At 39.6% G+C, this 27,398-nt stretch overlaps 1 protein-coding gene across 1 annotated transcript in view; it reads left to right on the forward strand.

Annotated features, from left to right (window-relative positions):
- LOC103079147 (serine/threonine-protein kinase ULK4-like) overlaps positions 1-27,398 on the forward strand; it is a gene marked incomplete at its 5' end in the record, with an annotated part of 395,550 nt that overhangs the window by 32,065 nt on the left and 336,087 nt on the right. Inside the window, 2 exons of the mRNA XM_007464471.1 lie at positions 20,070-20,121; positions 20,222-20,366. Of these exons, the coding sequence (XP_007464533.1) occupies positions 20,070-20,121; positions 20,222-20,366 (197 nt within the window). The remainder of the gene's footprint in view (positions 1-20,069; positions 20,122-20,221; positions 20,367-27,398) is intronic.

Genomic DNA, 27,398 nt, shown 5'->3' on the forward strand with positions numbered 1-27,398 from the left:
CTTTCCCTTCTGGTCCACACCTTACCCCCAGCGTGCTCCTTCTTACTCCTTGCCTGATTATTGGTTGTAACCAACAGCGAAGACTCTTAGAACAGAGTTTCTCAACCTTGGACTATGGGCATTTGGCGATGGACAGTTCCTTGCTGCGGGGGATGTCCTGGGCATTGTAGGATGTTTAGCAGCATCCCTGGCCTATACATAGTAGATGAGGGTAGCACCCAGTCCAGCCCCCCTCGGTTGCAACAACCAAAAAGGTCTCTACACATTGCCAGATGTCTTCTGGGCAGCGAAATTGCCCCCATTTGAGAACCTGTGCCTTAGGGTGATCCTTAGGTGAGCTGAGTGATGACTTTAGAGGAGGGAGGAAAGTTTTGTGACTACGTTCTCATCAGCAGAAAGCCCTCAAGAAAAGGAGCCAGGTAAGACGAGGACCACAGCAATCATCTTCGTATTCTCACTCCTGGTTCTAGGGGTTGACTTAGGTCAGCAAGGCAGTTCTCAGCCAGGGTCTTTCAGGAGGTTCCAGTCAGTGGTGCTTGGGGCTGGAATCATCTGAAGGTCACTCCCTCACATGTCTGCCTCCAGCTGGGACTCTGCAGGCATCTCTCTCCATCTCTGTGCGTGTCTCCAGCAGGGAGACTTCAGGGTGGCCCGACTTCTTACATGGCAGCTTAGGACTTTTAATGATACATTCTCAAGAGAGAGGGGATGATAATAATAATAATAATAATAATTATTATTATTTTTTTTTTTTTGCGGTACGCGGGCCTCTCACTGTTGTGGCCTCTCCCGTTGCGGAGCACAGGCTCCGGACGCGCAGGCTCAGCGACCGTGGCTCACGGGCCCAGCCGCTCCGCGGCATGTGGGATCTTCCCAGACTGGGGCACGAACCCGTGTCCCCTGCATTGGCAGGTGGACTCTCAACCACTGCGCCACCAGGGAAGCCCGGGATAATTATTTTTTGAGGGTAGGAAATGTCTGCCAGCTCTTTATGGTTGTTTTCTTTTCAATATATTTTATTATAAAATAGAAAATACAGAAAGGTGTATTAAAGTGTGTGTAGTTTGATGACTAGTTGTAAAGTAAGTGCTCAAGAAATCACCACCTAGTTAAAAAAGAAAAACAAAACAGAATGTTACCATTCTGAGCCCCAAATTCCCCTCAATCGCAAATCCTTTCCTCCCTGGAGAGGGGACCACTATCCTGACTGTCATAGTAATCATGCCCGTGCGTTCCTTTGTGGGCCTGTGCCTGCATTCTTAAACAATATAGCCTGGTTTTGCCTGCTTTTGCCCTTTGTTTCAATATGGTATGTGTTCATTTGACTTGGTTTTTTTTGCTCAGTGTTTGTAACATCCATGTTGTTAAGTATCTTTGTGCTTTTATTCTTCATGAGTGTATAGTGTCCCATTATAGAAACCTGAGTATATGAAATATCACAATTTACTTATTTATCCTTGATAGACATTAGGCTATGTCTAGTATTTGGAATTTACAAACAATACTGCTATAGATATTCTTGTTTATGTATTTTGCTCCACATAAGCATGCATTATTTCTGGGGTACATACATAGGACCGGAATTAGTGGTTATAGGAAATATGCAAACTCAGTTTGTCCAGAAAGTGACATTGTGTTTTCCCGAGAGGTGGTGCCTGTTTACTTTCACACCAGCACTGCAGGACCTCATGTCCTTATTCTTCCCAATTCTTGTTATTTCAGCCTTTTAAATGAATGGGTGTATAGTGATGTTTCACCATAGTTTTAAATTGTATAGTCAAGACTACTTGTAAGACTGAGTGGTTTTTCAAATGTTTACTGGCCATTTGGGAATAATCTTCTATGACGTGCTTGTCCACATCTTTCTAAGATTTCGATTTTCTTGTGTAGTTTTTCAAATTTATTGGCATAAAGAAGTTCATAGTATTTTCTTGCCAATTCTTCTTAGTGTTTGTGTAATCTAATAATATATCCTTTAAAAATATTTGCTATTTACTGTTATTCCTTCTTTTTCTTTTCTTGAACAATCTAACTAGAGGCTTCTTAGTTTTACTAACTTTATCAAAGAGCCAGCCAGTGTTCGGTTTTGCTAATCTCCTACATACTATATGTTTCTTTTCTATTTTATTAATTTCTGTTCTGTTTGCTTAATTTTGTTAATTTCTGTTCTGTTTGCTTCCTTTCTCCTTTCTTTGGATTTATTCTGCATTCTTTTTCTAACTTTTTGAGATAAATAGTTGATTTTTTAAAATATTTCTTCCTTTCTAACATATGCATTGAAGATCGTGTCTCCCTCCTAAATACTGCTTTAGCTGCATTCCACAAGTGTTGGTATGTAGCATTTTTGGTATCATTCAGTTAAAATATTTGCTTTCATTCATGGGTTATTAAGATAAATAAATTTTCAAACATATGGGCGTTTTTTAAATAATTGATTTCTGACTTAATTGCATTGAAGTTAGAGAAACATTCTAATTTCAGTCTATTGAAATTTATTAAGACTTGCTTCATAGTCCATTACAAAATTTTTTGGTAGATGTTCTGTATGTGTTTGGAAAGAATAGGTATTTTGCAATTCTTAGGTGCAGTATTCAGTTATGTGTCTGTTAGGTTAAACTTATTAGTTATCTTGTTCAAATCTTTTCTATCTTTATTAATTTTTGTCTGTTTGTCCTAGAAGTTACTAAGAGAAGTGTTTCTAAATCTCCTTTAAGGCTATTATGAATTTGTCTATTCTTCTGTAGTTCTGTAGTTTTTGTTTTATATATTTTGAAGCCATATTATTAGGTGCATGCAAACTTAAAATTATTATGCCATTTTATGAAATTGACCTTTTTCTCATTGTAAAGTGACCTTTATTTTCTAGTAATGTTTTTGTCTTAAGATCTGTTTCATCCCAGCCTAATATAATCATACCTGCTTGCTTCCTGATACATCTTCTCTCATTCTTTTCCTTTCAGCGTCTCTCTGTCCTTATGTTTAGATCTGTGTCAAGTAAATATCATATAGTATTAAAAAAAATCTAATTTGACTTTTCCCTGGAACATATACTCCATTTACATTTACTGTAATTGTTAGTATATTTAGATTCATTCCACCATCTTCTTTCAAGCTTTGTTGTACATATTTTCTCTTTTCCCACTTCTACTTTCTTGTCTTTCTTTTCTATTGGCTAACTTTTTTCTGCATTTTTTTTTTTCTCTGTGTAAGGCTGGTAGCAAAAGCTGAACTTAAAAAGAAATTATCTTTTCTTTAAGTAAAATACAGGCCATAGCCTACTGAACTCCATTTAGTCCTCTCATGATATATATGTAACTTTTACCTGATATATATATATATTTTTGATATTTTAAAGTCTGTCTGGTTTCTCTCTCTTTTTAACTCCCTTTTGTTATGAAATGATAAAAGAATACTCATTATTACTACTATAATATGATGTTCATTTGCCTTTCCCTCATATTTACTACTTTTCTTGCTTTTCTTTCTTTCTTTCTTCTTACTCCTTCCATCTGGGTTCACTTATTTCTGACTGACATTCATCCTTCATAGTTTTCCTTAGCTTTGGGTAGCTGGTGGCAAACTCTTTGTCTGATAAAGTCATTGTTTCTTTTTTTTTTCCCCAAATATTTATTTATTTTATTTGGCTGCATTGGGTCTTTGTTGTGGCATACGGGACCATTTAGTTGCAGCATGCGGGACCTAGTTCCCTGACCCTGGATTGAACCGAGGCCCCCTATATTGGGAGCACAGAGTCTTAACCACTGGACCACCAGGGAAGTCCCAAAGTCATTGTTTCTTCAGGGAGATTTTTTTTTTCCTGAGTGTTGAATTCTAGGTTGGCAGTTAGTTTTGTTGTTGTTTAGTACTGTGAAGATACTATTTCATTATCTTATGTTCTGGGTTGTTGCTATTGAGAAGTTCACTGATAGTTGGTTTTTCCTGTGAAGATAATCTGTCTCTCTGTTCCTTGTTTCCTTTTAAGACTTTTCTTGGGGTGGAGGGGGGAGGGCCTTTGGTTTCTATAGACTCACTGTGTCGTAACTAAATATGAACTTCTTTATGTTTATTCTGCTGAGGATTTTGTGTACTTTTTGAATCAGTGGATTGTCCCTTTTTCTTCAACTTTGCAAAATTCTCAACCCTCATCTCTGCTTATCTTCTCTCTCCCCTGCTCTGTCTCCTTTTAGCAGCTCAGATCCCGTGTATATCAAACTTTCTCACTGTATTTTCTATACTTCTTACTGTCTTTCTGTATATTTCACCTTTTTCTCTCTCAGTGTTATCTTCTGGTTAATTTTGCTCTGTTTCTGTCTTCTGTGTTCAGTCTGGTGCCAAATACATCCACAATGTTTTAAATTTTGGTTGTTTTTCATGTGTAGAAGTTATGTTGTCACTAGAAATTCTGCTTGTCTGTTTTATTCAATCTACTGTATTGCTTTTTATAATTTCCTCTTCCTTATAGTTATTTCCCAGTTTGTGCTTTGTTTATTCACATTTGTTAGATGTAGTTATTTTACACTGTCTCATAATTTCAGTGTCAGAAGACTGTGATGTGGTGTCTGTTATATCTTGCTCATACCCACTTCGTCTTGTTTTCTTGCACACCTTGTTAACGTTTGCTGCGTGTTGGTCATGGGACTTGAAATCTATTTGTGGGCATTCCCTCCAGCCTAGTGTGGATGTTCCCTCCTCCAAGAGGCTTCATCTTTGTGGGGGCCCTGCCAGTCAGGGCTACCTGAGACCATGGTCATTTGTACCCAGTGTGAAAATTCCTGAGACTAGGTCTGAGAGCATAACTTCTCAGGCCAGCCTTCTCAGCAGTTCCCAGGAGTGTGAATTTATGTGGAGGGGTTGGTGACTAGATCTGGTTTTCCTAACTCTGAGGGTATCATCCCCACACCCACCCCAAAGTGCCCAGCTCCGTGTAGAAGACTCCCAAAACTCCACACGGTGGGCAGACGTGAGCTCAGACCCCTGTCTCTCTGGTCCCACTGGCCTGCATTGGAGCCTTGTGTTTGTGGTATTGGTAAATGCCTCCAGAGCACTATCAGTTCCATGCTCATATGTTCTACTCAACTCTCTAGTTAAGGCTTACATTCAGAAATTGGTAGGAAGGCTCCCCCACTGCCTTTTCAGGTCTTAACTATTTTAAGGTTTTGTTTGTTTATATTTTATCTGGCAATTTTTCATTGTGAATTTTCAGTGAGAGAATTAATCCAAATAACCATACCCACTATTGCCAGAAAGCCTGTTTGTTATGGTCACTTTCCTAGCAATGATTTCTCAGTCTTCCATTGAGCTACTGCTTGCTTGACTGTTGCTTATTGATTCTTTTCCTTAATGAGCAGTAACCCCATGGATAATTTGTTAAGATCCAGTATTTACAAATGTCTATACTTATATTTAATAAGACATTTAATTAGTTTACTTTCTAATCATGAAGTGCTACCATAATAATCATTGAAAGGACAGCCTGTGTTACTAGAGGAAAGCTATCATTGTAACTCATGGACTTCCTAAAAAATATTTTTTTAATGCTGTAACTCATGGGAAATCCTCTAATTACCTCTTCTTGAGCATGACTGGAATACGTCAAATTGAAGATCCAGCACCGGCAAGGGTATCACATTGTTGGAAATGTTAGCACCAACTATATTCAAGGGTACTGGTCAGTACTTTGTTATATGGAAGTGGTTACATGCATTTAATTCTTGCCGAGCACAGATAGTTAACTCACATTTTTTCCCATAGTTTAGATCATTTAGTGCCTCAGAGTTGGAAATTATCAATGTGGCTTGCAGAACAGTTAGAAATACCATAATGATTTGGTTTGTACAGAGAATTTGTTCCCATTCATGGTGGTTTCAAAAACAAAATGTTATTAATAGCAAAGGGGAAAATAAAGATGATTCTTTATTAGAAATTTCTAACAGTAATATACATAAGTTGCCTAAAATATAATCTGTTTAAACTTTAAAAAAAGCCATAAAAGCTTAAGCCATGGCTTTAAGCTAAGCCATAATACCTTCTTTAATGGAAAGCTTGTCCTTTTGTAAGTTTTTAAACGGAAGGCTGGAGGCTAATAAACAGTAGTTTAACTTGAATGAAACTAAATTTTTGAGTTAGTACCAAGAGTTGGTGAGGATGTAGAGCAAATGGAACTCTCAGAAACTTCTAGTGGGAATGTAAGTTGGTACAATTCCTTTGGGAATCTGTTTGGTAGTAGCTACTGAAAGTAAACGTAAATACATTATGAGTCAGCAGTTTCACCTATAAATATACATTCAATAGAAATGCAAGCATATGTTCACCCCTATACATATAGAGGATGCTCATAGCCCCACATGGGAAACTATCCAAATGCCAGTCAACAATCTAATGGATAAATAAACTATGGTTTGGTCATACAGTAGGATACTATGCAGCAAGGAAAATGAATGGTCTGTAGTTACACTTAAGAACATGGATAAATCTGACAAAGTTAATCTGTGACAAAGATAACAAATACTAAATAACATGATCGATTTGCATTAAGTTTAAAAACAGAGAAAACGAATCAGTTACAAGTCAGGTTAGTGGATACCCTTGGGGCAGTTGAGTGTTTACAAGGGGGCTTTGCCCAAAATGTCCTGGAAGTGCCTTTTTTTTTAATCTGGGTGCTAGTAATATGAGTGTTCATATTGTGAAAGTTAACTAAGTTATATACTTAGGATTAGTACATCTTTGTGTTATATTAAGAAGTTTACATAGTTATGAAAATTTTTTTCTAATAAAAAAGTGTTTAGTGCTTAATGTAAGCCTATTTTTTTAAGGCTGTTTTTTAAATGAAGTTAGCTGATATGGATTAGCCTATCTATGTATGTATCATTGTATGTATCATTGACTTGTATTCTGTATTAGTTTCCTGTAGCTGCTATAACAAATTACCACAAATTTAGTGGCTTAAAAAAAACACAGACTTATTATTTTAGAATTCTGTAGGTCAGAAGTACAGAATGGGTCTTTGGGGCTACAAGCAAGATGTCAGCCTACCTGTGTTCCTTTTAGAGGATCTAAGGAGAAAATCTGTTTGTTTGTTTGTTTGTTTTGCTTTTCCAGCTTCTAAGAGCTGCCTGCATTCCTTGGCTTGTGACCCCTTCCTCCATCTTCGAAGCTGGCAGTGTAGTACCTTCAAATCTCTCTCTCCCCTCTCTCTGTCTCACCTCTGCTTTTGTTGTCACATCTTCTTCTCTGACTCTGGCCCTCTTGTCAAGGACCTTTGATTTTACATTGGGCCCACCTGTGTAATCCAGGATAAACAGCTCAAGCTCCTTAACTTAGTCACATCTACAAAATCCCTTTTGCTGTGTAAGGTAACAAATGAACAGGTTCCAGGGATAAGGGTGTGGACATCTTTCTGTCTACCATCATTGTCTACCACAAATTCCTATTTTTTTCCGATGGCTTCATTACTATAATTATTTTGGTGCTCTAATTATATGAGATTTGGCCTTTCAAGTTGGCTCCTCTGTCCTTGTGACATACCCTCTCATTTTTTGAGTGAGTTTTTACTTTGTGTCACAGCAAGATATTCTTGCCTCAGCTTGTAACTAACCTGACCTGGCTATGGAATCAGTCATTTCTTTAAGGAACCCTGGTACCCTTTCATGGGAAATGGCTTTAGAGACCACAGTCAGGGTGCTAAGTGTCTCCTCTCTCCTGGGATGTCTTAGCTTCTAGACCCTTCCAAGAAACAGAGCTAGGAAATATATACATGTAAGTGCATGTATGAACACACAGAGGACACACTTGTATGCATACTTAAATATACACGTACACACACGTAAACATATTTTGAAATCATGAGTTCACACCAGTGTCTTCAAATCCAGTTCATCCCCACATGGTTCTTTCTTGCCTTGCCCCATTCCATATTTTTGTGTCCTTTCTTCCTTTGTAAAAATTCTGGCTTCCAACAACATCAGCACATTTCCTCATTTGCTTAATGTTATAATAGGTCTGAAATTGTTGCAGAATTGCTTTACCCAAACCAGTACGAAAACAAACCTCATGAAATCAGGATTTGTTTGCAGAATTTCCTCCTCCCCCCCCACCTCCCAGATGTCACCCAAGCAAGGCTGGGGTGTACAGTCAATACTTGGATTAGTCTCCCATCTTCCCTTTTAGTGTGGTCATATTGAATAATATTCATTTGAAATATAGTTGATTTAGTTTCAATTTGCTTTCAATTTTAGGTTTTCTTTTCTTCCCTTCTTATGCTTTTTGATTTGATTTGATTTTTAAATTTTATTTATTTATTTATTTTTGTGGTACACGGGCCTCTCACTGTTGTGGCCTCTCCTGTTGCGGAGCACAGGCTCCGGACGCGCAGGCTCAGCGGCCATGGCTCACGGGCCCAGCCACTCGGTGGCATGCGGGATCTTCCCGGACCGGGGCATGAACCCGTGTCCCCTGCATCGGCAGGCGGACTCTCAACCACTGCGCCACCAGGGAAGCCCATTGATTTTATTTTTTGAATATGTAGAAGGTTAGCATGCTTCCAAAAGTAAAAACTGTAAAAACATACATATTCAGAGCAGCATCACTCCCTCCCCCTCTCCCCCCCCCCGGGTATATATCCCGTCCACTTCATCACCATTCCATCATACCCTCCCTACTCTTATAGGTAACCAGTCTCGTTTTCTGGCTTGTCCTTTCAGTGTTTCTTTTTGTAGAGATAACGTTTTCTTATTTCCCCTTTCTTTCTTACACAAGAAGTAACATGCTATATTTTCTCTTTTGCACTTTGCTTTTTCATTTAGTATGGATACTGGAAATTATTCCATCTCTTTCTTCATAAGAGCAGTGTAGCACTCCGTCATGTTTGTGTATATCATAGGTTGTTCAACCCATTTCTGATGTGTTTACGTTTGGGTAGTTTCTAATCTTTTCAATCACAAATGACCTTGTGCATGTGCAATTTCCTTCTGTTGGAGGTGGCTCTTCAGTGCAAATTCCTGGACTGTGGGATCAAAGGGTAAATGCATATGTAGTTTTGCTAGATACTGCCAGAGTCCCTTCCACATGGGTTTACTATTTTGCTTTCCCACCAGCAGTGATCAGAGTGCCTGTTTCTCCACAGTCTTGCCAATAGCGTATTGTCAAACTTTTGAAATTTGCCAACCTGATGTGGCCTTGGGAATTCCTTAACATCTTTTTAAGCATTTAATATTGTAAAGAAGATTTAAACAGTGTTGTGTCTAGCTTTTATAGTTAGTTGTTCTCCTCAAAAGGGGCATTCTGAATCATCTGCTCTGCCATTAGCAGGGGTAGATGTCATGTTCTAGGCACGTTTTTCCTGGACACCTGACAGTACCTTGTGTGAGGTAAGGAGACTGGCAGTTGGTGTGAACATGTTAATTGTTGTGCTGTCAGATGTACCAGATTTTTTTAAGGTCTACTGAAATGAAGGAACTGATGATTAATTTTCAAAGGTAGAATAAGAATTTTAGTTGAGTGCTTAGAATAGTAAACTTCCATTTTCAAATTATGTACTTCCATCAGTAAATTTTTTTTTTAAATTAAGAAAAAAGCACCCTCTAAAAAAATGCGTATAAAGCATACTTTGATTATAAATGATTAAGGTTTAGAAATACACTTTCCATAGGTTGTAAGATTGTTGCTTTATTCTTTGTGAAATAAGAAAATTTGAATATGGGTACGTGGTTACTTACAGTTTAAAGCTGCTGAACTTCAGTATCTCACGTTCAACCTTTCTTAAAATGGAAAATAAGGTTTTAAAATTATAAACAAATCTTCATCTTGGGCATCAATGGCTTTGCTTAAGAACAAATGAAATATGGTTTAGCGTGAGTGTAATTTACATGTTTCAGTGCATTTGTGATTGTTTAGCTTGAATGTCTTAGAGCTGTCTTTAGCATCCCTAACTCACAGACATTCATTTCTTCTGAGCCATGTTGTTGAGGACCATTAGTAGTAATTAATGTGCATATGCAGACACATGTTTTTTGAATGAGGGACACAGTTTGTGAGCACAGAAATAAAACAGTCCCTAGACTTGGGAATCTGCATTTTCAAAAAGAGTTCAAAACGACTCTGTTTTTATGACATGTCCTGAATTGACCTTTAGCACATATGAATATCTTTATTTAAGAAAGCAATACCACTAACATTAAATATTAAAAGTCCTTGGATTGCTCCATATAGGTGTATTACCTCTGCAACTAAAAAAAGTAATGAATGGTGGAATTTTACGATAGAGAGAAGTCATTAATGCAGGGATATTGCATAGAGTTGCAGTGGTATTTATTTAAATGGTGTACATGTTGTTTATAAGTTCTGTGGAAGATTCTAGATGGGGAAGGCACTGATGAACAAATCGTCTAACTACACAGCAGCAAAAGGGCTCTCAGTCTATTGTCTCCGATGTTCCAGTCTCTTCTTTTTAACAAGGAGACCTAGTACCAGTGAGCAAACCATGCCAATTGGAAGGGTTAGAAGAGTTTCTCTGTCATAAGCTGTATCAGATTTTTGTCATCCTAGATTCCTCCCTGTGACTTGGAAGTGATTTGGTAAAGAGAGTTTTTAGGTTTTTGTCCTTTTTTCTTCTTCATTGTTATCTATTTTATTGCCGCTTGGCATTGGGTTGTCATTAAAGCATACCATTTTCCTTGAGGAAACAGTGGGGGTGGTGGTGAAGGGTAAGCTGGGACGAAGTGAGAGAGTGGCATGGACATATATACCCTACCAAATGTAAAATAGCACAGGGAGATCAGCTCGGTGCTTTGTGACCACCATAGAGGGGTGGGATAGGGAAGGTGGGAGGGAGATGCAAGAGGGAGGGTAAGTGGGGATATATGTATACATATAGCTGATACACTTTGTTATACAGCAGAAACTAACACAACATTGTAAAGCAACTATACTCCAATAAAGATTAAAAAAAAAAAAGATACACGCAAAAAAAAAAAAAGCATACCATTTTCATGTGACTTCTCAAAATGTAGATTGAGGTTCATCATGGGTCAGACCGCACTCCCCAAGTGATATTTTTGAATCACACATTCTGCAACATGATTAATCGATAATCATTCTTTGTATTGGTATTGAAACTGCACAACCTCAGGTGAGATTCAAACACAGCCAAAACTCAGACTGGAGCTCAGACCCACTGTCTTTTAATTGAAGTCGCATACCTGAAGCTCAGGTTCTTTATGTCTCAGTGCAGAAGGAATTCAGTGAGAGGCGAAGTGATAAGCAAGAAGTAGATTTATTGAGAGAGATACACACTCAGACAGAAAGCAGTCCGTCTCAAAAGGCGAGAGCAGCCCCAAATACGGGGTGATTAGTTTTTATGGGAACAGTAATTTCATAGGCTAATAAGTAGGAGGATTATTCCAGCTATTTTGGGGAAGGGGCAGGGATTTCCAGGAATTGGGCCACCGCCCACTTTTGGGCTTTTTATGGGTGGCCTCGGAACTGTCATGGCATCTGTGGGCATGTCATTTAATATATGCTAATGAGGGAGGGCTTAAGGTGTGCCCTGATTGCCATGGGGGGACTGGAGTCAAGCTAATGAGAAACAGAGCATCCTGTGTGGTTTGGATAGGAGAGCATGTTTAGGTTTCTCTGGTTGGTCTTGAGTCAAAGGGGACACAGTACAGAAAAGAGTGAGGCTGGCAGTTATCGACCAAGTCCTAACCATCCTGAGTTTATGGCTGCAGCTGTTACAGTGTGGCTCCCATGCTGTTTCCTGCAAAGGTTGCGGCTGGAGTCCTTTTGTCATAAATAGTCTGACCACTGTTCATTTGTATATTCAGACTCTTGGAAGCAAACATTAGGAGAAGGTGAAAAGCAGTTAAAATATTAGAGTCAGTGAGGTAAAAACTCAAGCATTGGCAATGAACCATGGAAAGTAAATAAGCCCTTGCACATTCCTATAAATCTTAGGACACTAGATTTCTTATAGTGTGCAGGGCTAGGGGTTTTCCTTTTAAAGCTCAAAGTTTGGGGTGATGGCAGCTGACAACTAGGATACAAGATCAAATGAGTTTTTTTTCTTCTTGAGAAATTCGCATTCTATAAGACAAGTACATTTTATGTTTCAAAGTTTTTGTTTTTTACATCCTATTCATATTAATAGGGTAAATTAGTATGAATAGAGGTATAGCAGTGATATAAAAATGGACACAGAAAACACTTAAGTATTTTGTTTACTTATATATTCATAATAAGTGCCTTTTGCAAACCACCTGTTTAAATGAAGCACTGAGAATACACTAGGGTGCTAGAATCAGGCCCTGCTCTGAATCGGTTCAGTGTTGGTTGAGAGGAAGGGATCCGCATGGAAAGCAAAGATTGGACCGCCGTACTTGATTGGACTGTGTTGGTGGTACGCATGGGGCATGCCGCGAGCCCTACTCAGTCTAACAGGGTCTGGAGATGATTTTTTAGAGGAGGCAAATCTTGAGCTAAATTTTGAAGGCACGTAGGAATCATCTCCTGATGGGCTCCTGTGGGAGGAGTGGGTGTTATAGGCAGAAAAAAATCATGTATGCAAAGGGAGAGGAGTGTGAAATGATTTCATAAGTCATTTTATGGTTTCTCCACGTATTATTTTGAGAAACCGAGTGTAATTTACTTGAAACTACTTAACCTTTCACAAGAGGTGTGAAATTATATGCATGAGTTAGTTTTGGTTTTTTTTTTAACTGAAGTATAGTTGATTTACAATTTTGTGTTAGTTTCTAGTGTATGACAAAGTGATTCAGATATATGTATATATATATATATATATATATATATACACATACATACACACACATATATACTTTTTCAGATCCTTTTATAGTTTATTACAAGATATTGAATATAGTTCCCTGTGCTATATAGTAGGTCCTTGTTGTTTATCTGTTTTATATATAGGAGTTTGTATCTGCTAATCCCAAACTCCTAATTTATCCCTCCCCACCCTTTCCCCTTTGGTAACCTTACGTTTGTTTTCTGTGTCTGTGAGTCTGTTTGCATGAGTTAGTTTTAATCTCTGTCCTAGGAGAGGTCAGTTTATATGTGACGTACACTTTCAGGAATACATCCTCCAGGGGTGATTAGTTAGCATTTGAAAGACTCTGATCAGAAGTTCACACTTGTGAGGTGTCTTTATCTTGATGATACTTTTGTTAGAAAGATTTTTTCCTTCGGTGAAATTAGTCCTTTTTGCAAGAGATGTGGATTAGCTAGAAATATTGTACAGGTGACCCACCCTTGGAAGTGTTCAGGAAACCACTGAGCCCAGCCGAGTGGTGTTCTTGGCATTGGACTCATTTGTTCCTGTGTTTTGTATGCTGGAAGCCTTGGGCAGTCTGCCGAGGTTTGCGGACTCCTTCTAAGAATGGTGTTTTTAAATGCATAAAGCAAATTAAGTAAAATGCACAGGGTTATATAGGAAACCATTTGTACTGAAATATAGTTGTCAGAATATTTTTTAAAAAAAATTTGCCCTGCTCCTGGGCCCAAGTAACCATCGTTACTGTGGTTCCAAGAGCCTTTTCCTGTGTTTGTTCTCCCCTGTGCCCCCAGATCACTTCGAGCACCCTTGGAGCTGCTCTTTTATTTTGCAGCAGTCCCCTTCTGTGAGCAAGTACCTGTGACCTCTAGAGATTTGGGGCCGGAGGCTGAGGCTAGAACTTTGCTTCATTTGTCACCTTGAGACAGTCTCTCAATTTAGAGTTCCTTTCTCGTCTCTGACTGGAATCTTGCAAATTGTATGTCTAGATGATTGTTTTAATTCTCATCTGAATGTTTTCAAATTAAATTCAGAGTAAATTACTCTAAATATCTCCAAAAAAAAAAAAAAAAAAAAAAAAAAGAAAGCCTAAGTCATCGCATGGATCTCTAGGCCTTTAAATCTAACTTCTGGCAGCTATTTAGTTTAAAGGCAGTGGCAGCAACAAGAATAAAATACATCCCAACCTCTTCCAGGAAACGCTGGCTTTTATCTCCACATCCCAATTTATATAATGTTAGTTACTTTATACTTATGTGTATATACATATTTGTAAATGGGCTCATTTCCCTTCTGGCCCTTAGTAGCTATTAAGTTCTGAGAGTGGTGGTGATAAAATCCCCTTACCTACATACTGTGAGCTCATCTAAATCATTTATTTTATGTTTGCGTGTGTATGTTTATGTATTATATACACACACAATTAATGTTTGTAAATGTTGGGATGTGTCACTTATACAGACTTTTTTCCCTTGTTTTTTTTTTTGTGGTACACGGGCCTCTTACTGTCGTGGCCTCTCCCATTGCGGAGCACAGGCTCCGGATGCGCAGGCTCAGCGGCCATGGCCCACGGGCCCAGCCACTCCGCGGCATGTGGGATCTTTCCGGACCGGGGCACGAACCCGTGTCCCCTGCATCGGCAGGCGGACTCCCAACCACTGCGCCACCAGGGAAGCCCTCCCCTGCATTTCGTTGAGAGTAGATACCCTTCTGATTTGTATGGGAATTTATTGAAATGGTTTATTTTCTCTAACTTCCTTTGTTAGATTTTCTTTACATTTTCTGCCTTAAGCGCTACTCCAGGAGCTAAAGACGTTTCTTTGCTCTCATCTCCGAAGTAACTATCATTTTAAATGTTTTATTTTCATGTTGTCTTTTTTGCTGGAATCATTGTATATTTAACTTTAAGTGAACATTTTGCCAAAAGATATGTGGTCTCCTTTTTCTTGTTAGGATTTTAAAAACAACAATCTTTTCCTGAACACCGTTTATTATTTCAGTCTATGTAGTTATTGAATAGAGTGTAAATAAAACTGATGAAATTGTTCTTCAGTTTTTATATCCTTTGCCTGGTTTGACTTGCTAAGCATGAAGATATTTTCAGTGTAATTTCATTTTTCAGTTCATGTCTTAATGGGTAGCTTTCGTTTGATAAAGTAGTCAACTGTCATTGCTCACCAAAAATATGAATTAAAGGTGAATAGTCAGATAATGTTCTAAACCTTCTTGTAGTCTTCATTTACGCATTATAAAAAGCATTTTATTTTTCCATTACCACCCTCCTGTTACTTCTTCTGAAGGATCATTCTCAGTTGGAAGGATTAAATTTGTATCATCTTGCGATACTGTTATAATTGCCTTGAGTTATTCAGAGGAAAACTGTGTTAATTTAAAAATTAAATAATATTATAATTAAATAGATTTCTTCTTTTAAGCCTTGCAAAATACATTTTTAATACAGAAGTTTACATTTAATATGTATTTTAAGATTATAGGTATTGTTTCAGGTTACATAGTGTCATGCTGCCTGTATCATTTTGCAAGTTGATGTTTTCATTAAATAATGAAATATAAATGTAATGATTTATTCACTCTCTTTTCACTCCTGAAATCAGATCTGCAGTGAGTGTTTTTAAATATGTCACGTAGAAGCTGAATTGCTGAGTTGTCTGCTGTGTTCATCTTCAGCTTTGGTTGGTATTGTGAAATTGTTCTTCCAAGTTAAATACTGATTTACTGATTTTCTTTGTGGTATGTGGGTACCCATTTCCCCCAGTCTTGGGGGAAATGTGATATTCTAACTGGATTTGTGTAAATTGGTATCTGTTTTGTTCTACCTTTCATTTCTCTGATTATTAGTGGAGTTGAGTAGTTTTGATATGGTTACTGGCTGTTTAGGTATTCTCCTTCGGGGGGGCCCCCTGTTCATGTATTCTGCATATTCATCCATTGTCAGGTATAGGGATTGCAGAACTTTCTCCTAGCCAATGGCTTTTCTTCTCATTTTGTTTATGAGGACTCATCTTCTACTAGTATTTTTCATTTTAATGTCAAATTTATTAGTATTAAAAAATAAATTTATTTTTGGCTGCATTGGGTCTTCGTTACTGCACGCGGGCTTTCTCTCATTGTGGCGAGCGGGGGCTACTCTTCACTGTGGCGCGCGGGCTTCTCATTGCAGTGGCTTCTCTTGTTGCGGAGCACGGGCTCTAGGCGAGCAGGCTTCAGTAGTTGTGGCTCATGGGTTCTAGAGCACGGGCTCAGTAGTTGTGGTACACGGGCTTAGTTGTTTAGCGGCATGTGGGATCTTTTCGGACCAGGGCTCGAACCCGTGTCCCCTAGCATTGGCAGGCGGATTCCCAACCGCTGTGCCACCAGGGAAGTCCCTGTTAGTATTATCTTTTAGTTTGTACTTTTTAGGTATCATTTAAAAAGCCTTTTCCTACTCTAATAACACGAAGGCCATTCTCTCATATTTTCCCTTAAGAACTTTTGTTTTAACTGTTAGATCTTTAAGCCTCCGGTAATTTATTTTTTTTTTTTAGCATTATGACATTTTTTTTTTTTTTACCAAATAGACAACTAAATTGTACCTATTCCTTCAGTGAATAGTCTATATGTTTTTCCACTGTTGGTAGTAGTCTATCTGCTACTTACTGCGTTCCCATATGTATCTGTTTCTAGGCTGTCTGTTCTGTTCCATGAATCTCTTTGTCTACCCCTTTGCTTGTGCCATCATGTTTATTTCCATCACAGTAAACTTGGAAACTTGAGAAGGTGAACCAAATATGCCTCATGCTTTTTGGAAAATTTTCCATTATTCCTGACCCTCTCCTTTCCAAATACATTATAGAATCAGTATGAGGAGTTCATGCAAACCTCGTTGGAATATTTATTTTTATTGGAATTACAGATTAATTTGCACAGAGTTGACCTGTCTGAGGCTTCTCATCAATTACTATATTTCACCTTCATTTATTTTTTCTCTAACATATAGATCTGAGTGTCTGCCCTATGTCATTTTCCTTCTTTCTGAGAAACTTAACATTTCTTGCAAGGCAGGTCTACTGGCAAAACATTTCTTCAGTTATTGTGTGTGTGAGAAAGGCTTTATTTTTCCTTTTACTCTTGAGGGATAATTTCACTCAGAATTCTAGGGTGGTGTTTTTTTCCCTCTCAGCACTTCAAATATTTCACTCCAGCATGATGTATCAGGTAAAATGAACTGAGATCATTGAGCCGTTAGTGTGAAGTTTTATGTTTATCTGGCTAAGAGCCAGGCTATGTTTACTGTTTGCTGTAGCTGTAGGTTTCAGGGGCTAAAATTCCCCATAATGTCCTTATTTTGTCTCTCCTGTTGTCCTGGGTTTCCCTAATAGCTCCTTCTGAAATAAAGCCTGTGTCTTTATAATAAAGCAGCTCTCTGTTGTAATCCTGTGTTATTACACAGGAGCCCTATTGATGTTGTGGTGAGGTGGGGGGAGGAGGGTTCCATAGCCCCTCTGATTTGGTCTCATTCCTCTTCTGAGCATGTGCACCTGGGCTGTGAACTTCACAAGTGCTTCTCACCTCAGCCCCCTCCCCGTTGTCAGGTGCAGGTGCACGCAGGGCCTGAAGGAGGTTTCCTCTCTTCTGCTCAGACACCAGCAATTAGTCAGTTACCCTTTATGTTTTTGCTCCAGCTGCTGGCTCCACTGGTGGTTTCTGCTCCTGTTAAGCTATGATTCTCTGTCTTTGCCTGTCTCTTCACTTCTGGGGGACAGCTGGTTTGCCCTGTGACTTGAAGTCTCTGGTATGTCTGAGAAGAGTTGCTGATTTCCAGTTTGTCTTTTTTCTTGTTGTGAGCATGGTTGTGACAGCTTTCAAGCTATTTTTCAGAAGTCCATCGATGGCTGTCATACATATTTTATATATATATATATATATATATATATATATATATATATACACACACACACACACATATATATATTTCTATGAAAGTCATGATGTCATAGATACCTTAGAATTTTATTACTGTTGTAAATGGTATCTTTTTCTAATTACGTTATTTGATTGGTTGTTGTAGGCATATTGGAAGACTATTGATTTTTGTCTCTTCATCTTCTGACAGCCTTGCTTTTTGGACCATGCCTAATTGTTGGTTTTCAAACTTATTGAGTTGGACATGTAGATAAATTCAGTCCCACTCCTCTCTTAATATGCTCTCTTAAACCTTCAAGATAGATGTTGAGCGTGTTGATAGCGGTTGATAGTGGGATATATTTCTCTTCTTTGCATAGTTTTTGCTTTTGATGTACCTGGGAGTTTAGAGTTCTAAAAATTCCTTAGTGAAGCTTGATGTCTATGCTTTGAGCGATGTGATGTCGCTTAATGGAAGAGGATAAACAAAACATCCCTAGTTCTTAGGGTTGTGGTACAAATATCTAGATATAATGTTACGTATAAACTTATTTTGTGGAGTGGAGCTAGAACAGGGTAACACTGACGGACCAATACCCATGTGTGGAGATCCTTACCTGTGTAGGGTATCCTTTCATTGGTTTGGACAGCAAGAGGGTGGTTTTGGGCCGTGGACCGCTTTTCCTGCCCTTTTGTCAGTGTGGTGAGGAGAGCAAATACACATCTTAGGGTCAGGAAATCAGTTCAGCTATAAACAACAGGAATTTTGTTTATTGTCACCAAAAGAGTTCACCAAACGAGCTAGTAGTTATCAGAATTACACTGTGGAAATGATTTGTCCTTTCTTCATCATCCATTTTCATTTGGGGGGTAAATTTGTTATTTTGGAGTAGGTTGCAAACCATATTTGATTGTGCTCTGTCTGATATAACTAGAAAATCATAGAGGTGGTTTGTGTAACGGGTTTAGATCTTTGGAATCTATTTATAAAAATCACCAAGGTTAACTTGTCATGGCGCTTTGATGTATTTGCAAAAACATGAGGTTTATGTATCTCCTTTTCCTCCAACATTTTAATTGTTGTTTAGTTTAAACTTGACTAATTATCACCAGCTTACATATCTTTATTTGACGGTTCAGTGTCAACCCATGCCAACCAGAGTTTGTATTATATACTAAAGGTCCTTTCATAAACTCTGAAGGTTTTGATAAACTACTGTCTTGATGAACATAATGTCATTTTGACCTGCGGACTTTTTCAGATTTAAATGAGCTTGGTGGTTTATTAAATGTCATGCAGAGTTTAAATCCTGGGTAAATTTAGCTGTTGCTTTTTTTTTCTCACTCTTTTGACTAATGATTCTGTCAGTGGAAAAGGCATGGGTAGTGGTTGATATTGTAATAGGGGTGGGGTGGGCGCGAGTGACAGCGTATGACCCTTAGTGGGGTGGTTAGATGTCCTGCTCCCCCAACAGTCAGCCTCACAGTGGTCTGCGCGTAGCAGAGAGTGTGGTGAGAGACGGATCGTGACTGGCCTTCTTCTTGGGGCCCTCCAGGCCCTCTGGCCTTGGGCCGGCGGGTGAGCTCGGGGCCTTGGGGGCAGGCTGCGGACTGTGTCCTGCAGGGCTCCAGAGCCCTCACCAGGCCGCCCACGGTCCGGGCTCGGCCTCGAGGCAGCGGCGAACCTCTACCCCATCCCTGCCTCCACGACCTAATGATGGTGGCAGTGGTCTCCGTGGGTCGCAGTGCGTGGGGCACGGCCCCTGATTTGGGCAGCCTGAGGGCCGGCTGGGTCCTGGGCCCCTGGCTCCCTCAGGGATGACGGCTGGGCGGGGTCTGGGGACCTGGCACCGAGGGCGCCGCCAGCTGAGATCTGCCTCCTCAGCCGGGCTAGGCACTGGTGGGAGGACCCGGGCTGGGTGCTGGACCAGCACTCCCGGGCAGGGTGGCCGGCCTGCGCAGGGACCCCTCCTTTTAATGAGGCCTGGACCTCGGAGGGCGAAAGTTGAGCCTTGGGACCTTGCCCCTTCTTGTCAGAACAGAGACTAACATTTGTTTGGTGGACGTTTACAGGAACATCATGACCTGACCTCAAGAACAAAGGATCTGACACCAAGAAGCTTCCAACAACTAACCCTGCCCCTCCCTCACCTTTCCTGTAAAAGGGCTTTGCTCAAAGCTTTCGGGAAGTTCAGGGTTTTTAAGGCAAGAGCCACCCGTCTCCTTGCAGGGCCCTGCAATAAACCTTTGTCCGCTCCAAACTCCGACGTTTCAGTATTGTTTGGCCTCACTGTGTGTCAGGCACACGGACTTGAGTTCGGTAACAATATCAGTTTTTTGTTTGTAGGGATTTGAACCAAGTCTTTTACGTCTTTCCTTTTAGGTGGTTGATTGTATCCTGCCACCCTTGGTCTCCTTGGTTCAAAGCGGGAATGGTAAGTGTGACCACATCAGTGAGAATTCCATCAGTTACACATTCTGTTTTCATTCTATCTCCATGTGGTCACGTTCTTGGCATTTTTTTTTTCTTTCAAGTGGAGTGGAGACTCTTCAGCTTGCGGCTGCTGTCAGAAACCACATCTCTGCTCATGAACCAGGAGGTTGGTGATGGCAAGAAGGAGGCGAATGTCGATTCTGACAGCAATCTTCTGGCCCTCATTAGAGATGTCTTACTTCCCCAGTAAGTCCCATGCACTGCACTCAGGCAGAGAAGTGTAGGGTGCCCAGGATGCTTCTGGCAAACGAGGTCCAATGATGGGCTCAGGGTCACAGGGACCTTATATTTTTATCCAGGGGCTTATGCACTCACTGTAAAAGAGGTCTAGAAAGAGAGGCAGTAACTACTATGCTGCATAGGATGCAGGAGAATCTCAGTCCATCTTCAAAAACATCCATTTAGAACTTTATCTGTTTTCTACAGGGGACATGACTGGAGTTTTGCAGATTTAAAAATGTTTGTGGCCAGAGGGATAAGGTTTATTATTCAAGGTCAACATGACAAGACTCCTGAACATAAAATTGGGACTTTTCCTGGACCTCCTCAGAAATAATAGAGATGGAAAGAAATCTTGCTTCCCTCCCCTCCAAACTCTTGGAATGGAAATTAAGTTGAGTTAAAAACAGAACATTTTTTGTGGGGGAGGGATGGTGGTAGAACAGTTAATGAGTATTAATTAACAGAAGGGGATTATTTTTTTCCTTTTACTCCATTGCTCACATAGCAAACACACAATAGGATGACTGCTAAGAGCACCCAATACAAATATGTTAAGCTCTAAAATGGCACCTTATAATTCAGACAACACTGTAAATTTTATCAAAGAAAAAAATTGAAGTTAAAAAAATTGAAGCTTAAAAAAAAATTGAAGTTAAAAAAATAGTGATATGCTACATATCACTATTAAATAAATTTTTTATAAAATTAAACAAATGTTGGAAAGCGTCTCAGGCATTAAAGCACGTGCCTGATCCTGCTTCCTCAGGGCCTGGCCTGCAGTCTGAGTCAGTTCAGCAAGTTTTCAAGGATGGCAGCTCCACCAGATGCTCCCCGATATTTGTTAAACTTCTCAAGATCTGTTCTTATTAAAAAAACTTTTTTTTTTTTTCCCCACAGTATAGACACCAGATCTAATTATATTCCAAAGAGCTCAACCACTCCTTGTTGGCTTAGGAAGGTATATTTTATGAAGTGTGTAGTCAGCGTGTGACAACCCTTCTCCCAGCTGAGGGAGCCTGTCTTGACTGAGGGGAGCTTGACCTGTGACGGCTTGATTTACAAGCTAGCCCCTTGGTTCTTTTTGCTTCTCGTGCTTCTGCAGTTGGCTTCAGGGAGACTCCTGGTAATACGTACAGTAAGAATACTTTTGATACTCAAAGTAAGAAAATGATTATCTATATGAAAAAAAATTAAACTTTGTCATGTGGAGCTTTCTCAGTGATAAACTATCAGTGAATATATTTTTGTTTGCATTTGTGATATATGCGTGTGTGCATGTGTGGTTTGTACTTAATGTGGGTAGATACAAGATTCCAATCTTGTTTCATGGGATTAATTAATGTTATCAGTGCCATCTTATCTGCTACCCGATGACTTGTACAGAAGCATTTTTCAGGACCTGAGATGTCCCCCAAGAGGGACAGGATTTCCTCCAGCAAGACTTCTCAGTTTAACAATAGTTTGTTAACACCGATGCACATTTGAAATAAAATCTCATCGTTTCTAAAGTCTGCCCACTTATGGAACAGTCTGTAGTATAAAAAGTATTGAATCTGTAATTTTAGTGCTCCTATTTTATTCATTTGAGCTATCATAAATAATATGTATTTCCTTTAATGGGCATCTTTACCTTTTCCAGAGATGAGGAATTAAAGAGGAAAACACAAATGTAGACCACATGGCAACTCAAGAACAAATGTAATGTAGATGAGCTCAGGTTTTGGTTAAGCAATTTGAAATGCACTTTGGATAATGTTATGGGATTTATTGGGATGTGGTGTGGAATGTTTTCAAACCTTGTGTACTGATTCTGATGTGAAGTGCAGGTCTTGGCTCTGCATTTAATTCTTTAAGCCTCAGTTTCCTTATCTATAAAATGAGGATAATAGTACCTAATTTAGAAGATTCGAAAGTGAGGATTAAATGGGATACTTCTTGTAAAGCACTTAGTACAGTGTGTGGGACATAGTACGTTCTTTTTTTTTATTGTTTATTTTATTTTTGGATGCGTTGGGTCTTAGTTGCAGGGTACGAGATCTTCGTTGAGGCATGCGGGAATCTTTCGTTGTGGTGTGCGGGCTTCTCCATAGTTGTGGCGTGCGGGTTGCTTTTTCTCTTCTGTCGTTGTGGTGTGTGGGCTCCAGGGTGCGTGGGCTCTCTAGTTGAGGAGCGTAAGCTCAGTAGTTGTGTCACGCGGGCTTAGTTGCTCCGCAGCACGTGGGATCTTAGTTCCCTGACCAGGGATCGAACCCACATGCCCTGCATTGTAAGGCAGATTCTTTACCACTAGACCACCAGGGAAATCCCCCATAGTACGTTCTTGACAAATATGTAGCACCACTACTGTTATTATTAGGAACATTGTAATCCCTCCTATTAAACTTTAAAATGAAGATTGTAATGGAACAATAATAGTAATGCTACATACTTCATAGAAGTGGCCATAAAATAGATGCTGATGATTGTGCCCACCTGGCATATATAGTAAGGGCTCAATAAATATTATGTAAAAAATTTTAAAAAATGAAATACAAATGATGAATTCATTTAACTTTGATACTGGAAAACTAGAGACCTTGACAAGGAATTTGGTCTTTGAAGATAGCTCTTGGTAATTAATGAGTTTAGAAATGCTCATAATGGAAAATTCATGTTCTTCAATGAGTATGTGCATATAATGGCTTAAGAATAATGAAGTTTCTAGAGTTTATAGGAGCTACATAAAACCTGCTTCAATGTGAAAATAAACATATTAACATCAATCCTTTTAATTTTGTTAAAGTTTTAATCCTTCTTTGACCTTAAAAAATACTTTGGGTAAAGCCGAGGTGACAGTCTTTTCAATCTTTTCACCTGAAAGTGTTGTATTAATTAAGACGATTTCTTTTCTTTTTAATAAATTTATTTATTTAATTTATTTATTTTTGGCTGAGTTGGGTCTTCATTGCTGCACGTGGCTTTCTCTAGTTGCGGCAAGCAGGGGCTTCTCTTTGTTGCGGTGCGCAGGCTTCTCATTGTGGTGGCTTCTCTTCTTGCGGACCACGGGCTCTAGGTGCACGGGCTTCAGTAGTTGCAGCACGCAGGCTCAGTAGTTGTGGCTCATGGGCTTAGTTGCTCCGTGGCATATGGGATATTCCCGGCCCAGGGCTTGAATCCGTGTCCCCTGCATTGGCAGGCGGATTCTCAACCACTGCGCCACCAGCGAAGCCCCAGTTAAGACGATTTTATTTGCAAGCAGTAATACTTAACTCAGACTAACTTGCAAAGTAATTATTTGCTCATATAACTAAGAAGTCAGAGACTTGTGCTGGTGTCAGATATAGCTGGATTCAGGGGTTTGAATTGTCTACAGTACTGTGTGTATGTCTCTTTCTTACCGTCTCTTCTCTGCCTACATCTATGTGGCTTTGTTCTCAAAGAGGCCCTTTCTACTTGGTGGTTAAGTGGCTCCTGGTTGATGATTCTAGGAAAAGAGTGGATGTCTTTTCTAATGGCTGTTACAAAATTTTCAGGGAGCACAATAATTTAATCTTGTTAAATACCATGTAATACCACTGTTCCAGGTGCTTTTCAGAACTGCAGTGTGATACGAATGAAAATTCAGTTGTAAGAATAAATATATTAAAATAAGTATTAGTTATGGTTCTCAGAGAAACAGAACAAATAGGAGATATATATATATATATATATATATAGAGAGAGAGAGAGAGAGAGAGAGAGGGAGAGGGAGAGAGGGATTGAGATTTATTATAAGGAATTGGCTCATATGATTATGGAGGCCAAGAAGTCTTAAGATCTGCAGTGTGCAGGCTGGGACCCAGGAGAGCCAATGGTATAGTTCCAGTTTGAGTGTGAAGGCCTGAGAACGAGGAGAGCTGAGGGTATACTTACCAGTACCAGTCTGAAAGCTGACAGGCTGGAGACCCAAGAAGAGTTGATGTTTCCATTCAAGACCAAAGGCAGCAAAAGACCCATGTCCCAGCTCAAGGAAGTGGGGCAGGAGGAGTTCCTTCTTACTCAGTCTTTTTGTTCTATTTTGGTCTTCAGTGGATTAGATGAGGCCCACCCACAGTAGGGAGGGCAGTCTGCTTTACTCAGTCTACTGACTCAAACGATAATCTCATCCAGAAATACTCTCACTGACATACCCAGTATGTTTGGTGACACACCAGTAATCAAACGTTGGTGGCCTGTGGCCCAGACAAGTTGATGCGTCACCCCATCTATCATAGATAACATGAGTGAATGGCTTACTATACAAATTGTGAAGATCAAAGAACTGTTACCCCTTCTCACTGTGCATGCTTTGCTTTCTAAAGAGATGAAGTTTAGTTACAAGCATTTGTTTAGTGCCTTTTGTATGTGGAGGATTATGTAATAACCACATATAGAGAGATGGTATTTGAATTAGACTTTGAAGCCTGGGTATGATTGGATGGAAGAGGCGTGGCTACCCCAGGCAGGAATGGGGTAAGCAAAGGTGTGGAAGTGGCAGAGTGGTGGGCAGTAAGCAGACCAACTTATTTCTAGCAGAAATCTGCATGTGAGAGTTCTGTGAAATAAGCTTGGGAGAAAATGTTTTCTCTCTTCATCAGCCCGTTCATTCACCGATATTAATTGTATCCATCTTATTTCATAGGCATATTTCTAATAATGACTAAGATAGGCACAGCCTCTGCCTTTGTGGAATGTATTGTCTGGTAGAGCCAGATATTTCATAAATTAGTAATTTTTTTTAACCGTAGAAGTTTGTAAGTCATAAATGTTTAAGTATAAATTAAATAAATATCAAAGCTGCCTTTCTTAAACTGTGGGCCTACACCATGTTTATGAATGTGCTGAGGAACACATGTTCTTTCTGAAATATTCTGTGTGCTTTTGAGTTTTACCCATTTAACTTTTTTAAGTGCAAGGTTTCTCAACATTACATGACATTAGGACACTACTTACTAAGGCTTATCTCTTAACATCACCCAGAACTCTAGATTCCTTTGATCACAGTCTTTAAATACTATTCCATTAGGGGCATTTCCATGTCAGGAACAAGAAAGGAATGCTCATCATCAAAACTTTAACTTTGGATTATCAGTGTTAACTAATAATACAAGAAAATTAAACTCTAAATATTCTATTAGTTTTTCTATTGGTGCATAACAAGTTAATACAAAGTTAGCAGCTTAAATAGACATCTGTTGATTAGGTCACGCTCTGTAGGTCAGGAGTCTGACTTCGTGCAACTGGGCTCCTAGCTCAGGATCTCGAGCTGCTGAAATTGCACGTGTGCTGGGCACAGTCCTTGAGTGAAGACTCCGGAAGGAATCTGCTTCCCAGCACACTCAAGCTGTTAGCAGAACTGTTTCTTGTGGTGTTAGTTTCTCAAGGCTGCTGTAACAAATTAACACACACCGACCGGCTTAAAACAACAGAAATGTATTCTCTCACAGTTTAGGAGGCTGGAAGTCTGACATCAAGGTGTCAGCAGGGTTAGTTCTTTTTTGAGACTCTGAGGGTGAATCCACGCATCTCTCCCGGCTTCTGGTGGCTGCCGGGCATCCTGGGTTTATGGCAGCATCTTTCCAGTCTGTGTCTGTCTTCACAGGGCCTTCTCCCCTGTGTGTCTGCCTCACATTCGCCTCTGTCTCTCTCTTGTAAGGACATCTGTCATTATCTTTAGGGCCTACCCTTAAATTCAGGGTGATCTTACCTCGAGATCCTTACCTACATCTGTAAATCGCCTCTGCCTCTCTCTTGTAAGGACATCTGCCATTATATGTAGGGCCTGCCCTTAAATTCAGGGTGATCTTACCTCAAGATCCTTACCTACTTCCGTAAAGACCCTTTTCCCAAATAAGGTCACAGTCACAGGGGGTTAGCGCTTGGGCATATCTTTTGGGGGTCATTATTCATCCCAGTATACAGATGCAGGACCAAAGTCACTGTTTCTGTGCTGCCTCACGTTCTTTTAGGTGCCCGAAATTCTTTTCCCGTGGCCCCTCCATCTTCAAGTCAACAGGGGTTTGTCAAATCCCCTTCATGCTTGCCATTACTCTGACTTCCTCTTTGGCCACCAGCTTGAGAACACCATCTGCTTATTGAAGTTGGTAGTAGTGTTCATTGGTAATGTGGATCTTGTGATTAGAATATATTTGTATTCAAATCTTGGCCCTGCCATTGACTTGGTGTGTGTGCCCTCCCTTCCTCCTTCCCCTTCCTGCTTTCCATTTCTCCTCCTTTCTTCAAGATAGTTGAAATGCCAGGAACATAACTGCTATCTGTATGGTTAATGAGGAAAAGTTTTTTTCTGGGAGGAAAGATAAACCACATATACTCAGAAAATTGCCATGACTTTTTCCAGCAAAGAGATAAGATTTAATTTGAAAGGTTCATGCAGAAGAGAAGAGGCAATATTTAATGGAACTTAAGCCCAGAGTGACCTTATTAATTAAAATCAGCATCTCTCAGTAGTTTTATATCAAAGTCATTATCAATGAAATCTTAACATTGAAAGTAGTCCTCTGCTGACTGTTTGAACTTTTTCTTCTGACACTTGTTACGTAAGGGGAGAGCATTGCTCTTTCAGTGTTCAGCTGTAAACAGGACTAGATCCTCCACTCAGGAAACACATCACTACTCTTGGGGAAGAGGAAATTCTACTATTCCTACAAATGTAAATAATGTAATTTGAACTACCTTGTGTGATTGTTCACAGGATGTTTAAAACCCTTTCTCTCCTCTCCTGTCCCTCCTTTCTCCCGTTTATCATATAAATGATATATCAAGTGACTTCTGTGTGCCAGGAACTCAGAATACAGTGGTGAGAAAGATTGAATCCTTGCCCCTCGGTGTTCTTACAGTATATTGGGTGAGGCAAAGCAGTAAATAAATAAATATATAAGGTGATTTCAGTTTATTGTGAGTGCTCTGAAGAAAATACAGAAAGTGGTGTAAGTAGGTAGAGAATGACACCTGCTGTATCAGTAAACAAAGGATGTTGTG

The sequence above is a fragment of the Lipotes vexillifer genome, unplaced genomic scaffold, assembly GCF_000442215.2.
Source record: "Lipotes vexillifer unplaced genomic scaffold, Lipotes_vexillifer_v1.1 scaffold798, whole genome shotgun sequence".
Classification (NCBI taxonomy): domain Eukaryota; kingdom Metazoa; phylum Chordata; class Mammalia; order Artiodactyla; family Lipotidae; genus Lipotes; species Lipotes vexillifer.